General features: G+C 40.3%; 1 protein-coding gene across 1 annotated transcript; it reads left to right on the top strand.

The window, feature by feature from the left end:
* The first annotated feature begins 356 nt into the window (after positions 1-356).
* LOC104991236 (olfactory receptor 4A47-like) lies at positions 357-1,304 on the top strand. Its single transcript, XM_010843642.1, has one exon. It carries the CDS (start codon positions 357-359, stop codon positions 1,302-1,304), a length of 948 nt encoding a protein of 315 aa, XP_010841944.1.
* Positions 1,305-1,436: the final 132 nt, after the last annotated feature.

Genomic DNA, 1,436 nt, shown 5'->3' with positions numbered 1-1,436 from the left:
TCCACTATTATCTTGCTTTTCCTATAAAACTCAGCTGAAGTATTGTTTTCTTTGGGAAACCTTCCCAGATCCAGAGTTGATTATAGATATTCTGGAAATGTGAACCCTTATCCATGAATATATTTGTAGTGACACTTATGAAATTAGTTGGTATGGTCTGACCCCTCATTATACATCTAATCACTGAGAATAGGGAAGCATTCTTGTTTAACTTTATGATCCTAATGGCAGGTTTAACACATTGAGTGAATAAAGTACATTAAGCTTATAAGCCATGTAAAGGTGTTTTTAATTTTTTGATTTGATTTCTAGGTAAACTGTTCCTCATATCTGAAGTCAGCACCTATAAGGACTAGATGGAACCAAGAAGCAATGTGACTCACTTTGTCCTCCTGGGCCTCACACAGAATCCCAAGGAGGAGAAAGTCCTTTTTGTTCTGTTCTTTTTCTTCTACATTTTGACCATGTTGGGCAACATGCTTATTGTGGTGACTGTAACATTTAGTAAGACCCTGAACTCACCGATGTACTTTTTTCTTGCTAGCTTATCATTTATGGATGTCATTTATTCCTCATCTATTTCTCCCAAACTGATTTCAAGCTTGTTCGTGGGGAAAAATACCATATCCTTCCGATCCTGTATGACCCAGCTGTTTACAGAACATTTTTTTGGTGGATCAGAGGTCTTCCTTCTGCTGGTGATGGCCTATGACCGCTATGTGGCCATCTGCAAGCCCTTGCATTACTTGGTGATCATGAGGCAGAGGGTGTGTGTTGTGCTGCTGGTGGTGTCCTGGGTTGGAGGTTTTCTGCACTCAATTGTTCAACTTAGCATTATTTTTGGGCTCCCATTCTGTGGCCCCAATATCATTGATCATTTTTTCTGTGACATGTACCCTCTATTGAAACTCGTCTGTACTGACACTTATGTCATTGGCCTCTTAGTAGCGGCAAATGGAGGACTAATCTGCACTATAGTGTTTCTGCTCTTGCTCGTCTCCTATGGAGTCATCCTGCACTCTCTGAAGAACCTGAGTCAGGAGGGGAGGCGGAAAGCCCTCCAGACTTGTGGTTCCCACATCACTGTGGTTGTCTGCTTCTTTGTTCCCTGCATTTTCATGTATGTGAGACCTGCTAAGACCTTCCCTATTGACAAATCATTAAGTGTGTTTTATACAGTCATAACCCCCATGCTGAATCCATTAATCTACACTCTGAGAAACTCAGAGATGACAAATGCCATGAACAAGCTTTGGAGAAGGAACACGGCATTTTATGGTAAAAAAGTGCATCATCCACCATGAAGGGGGTCATTTGACATCAGAGACCACTTCCTCGGAATTCAGTAGCTTTCTCAAATCTGATGTTGATTTCTTTTTCTTCAAAGAATTTATAATTATAATACAAAAAGTTATACTATAACCATACAACTGTGC

Source organism: Bison bison, unplaced genomic scaffold (genome assembly GCF_000754665.1).
Source record: "Bison bison bison isolate TAMUID 2011002044 unplaced genomic scaffold, Bison_UMD1.0 scf7180017847663, whole genome shotgun sequence".
Classification (NCBI taxonomy): Eukaryota; Metazoa; Chordata; class Mammalia; order Artiodactyla; family Bovidae; genus Bison; species Bison bison.
The sequence above is the reverse complement of the archived record's forward strand: the minus strand, read 5'-3'. Positions and strand labels throughout refer to the sequence as shown.

Coding starts and splice junctions, on each gene's coding strand:
- LOC104991236 (XM_010843642.1), top strand. CDS start 357: ATGGAACCAAGAAGCAATGTGACTCACTTTGTCCTCCTGGGCCTCACA.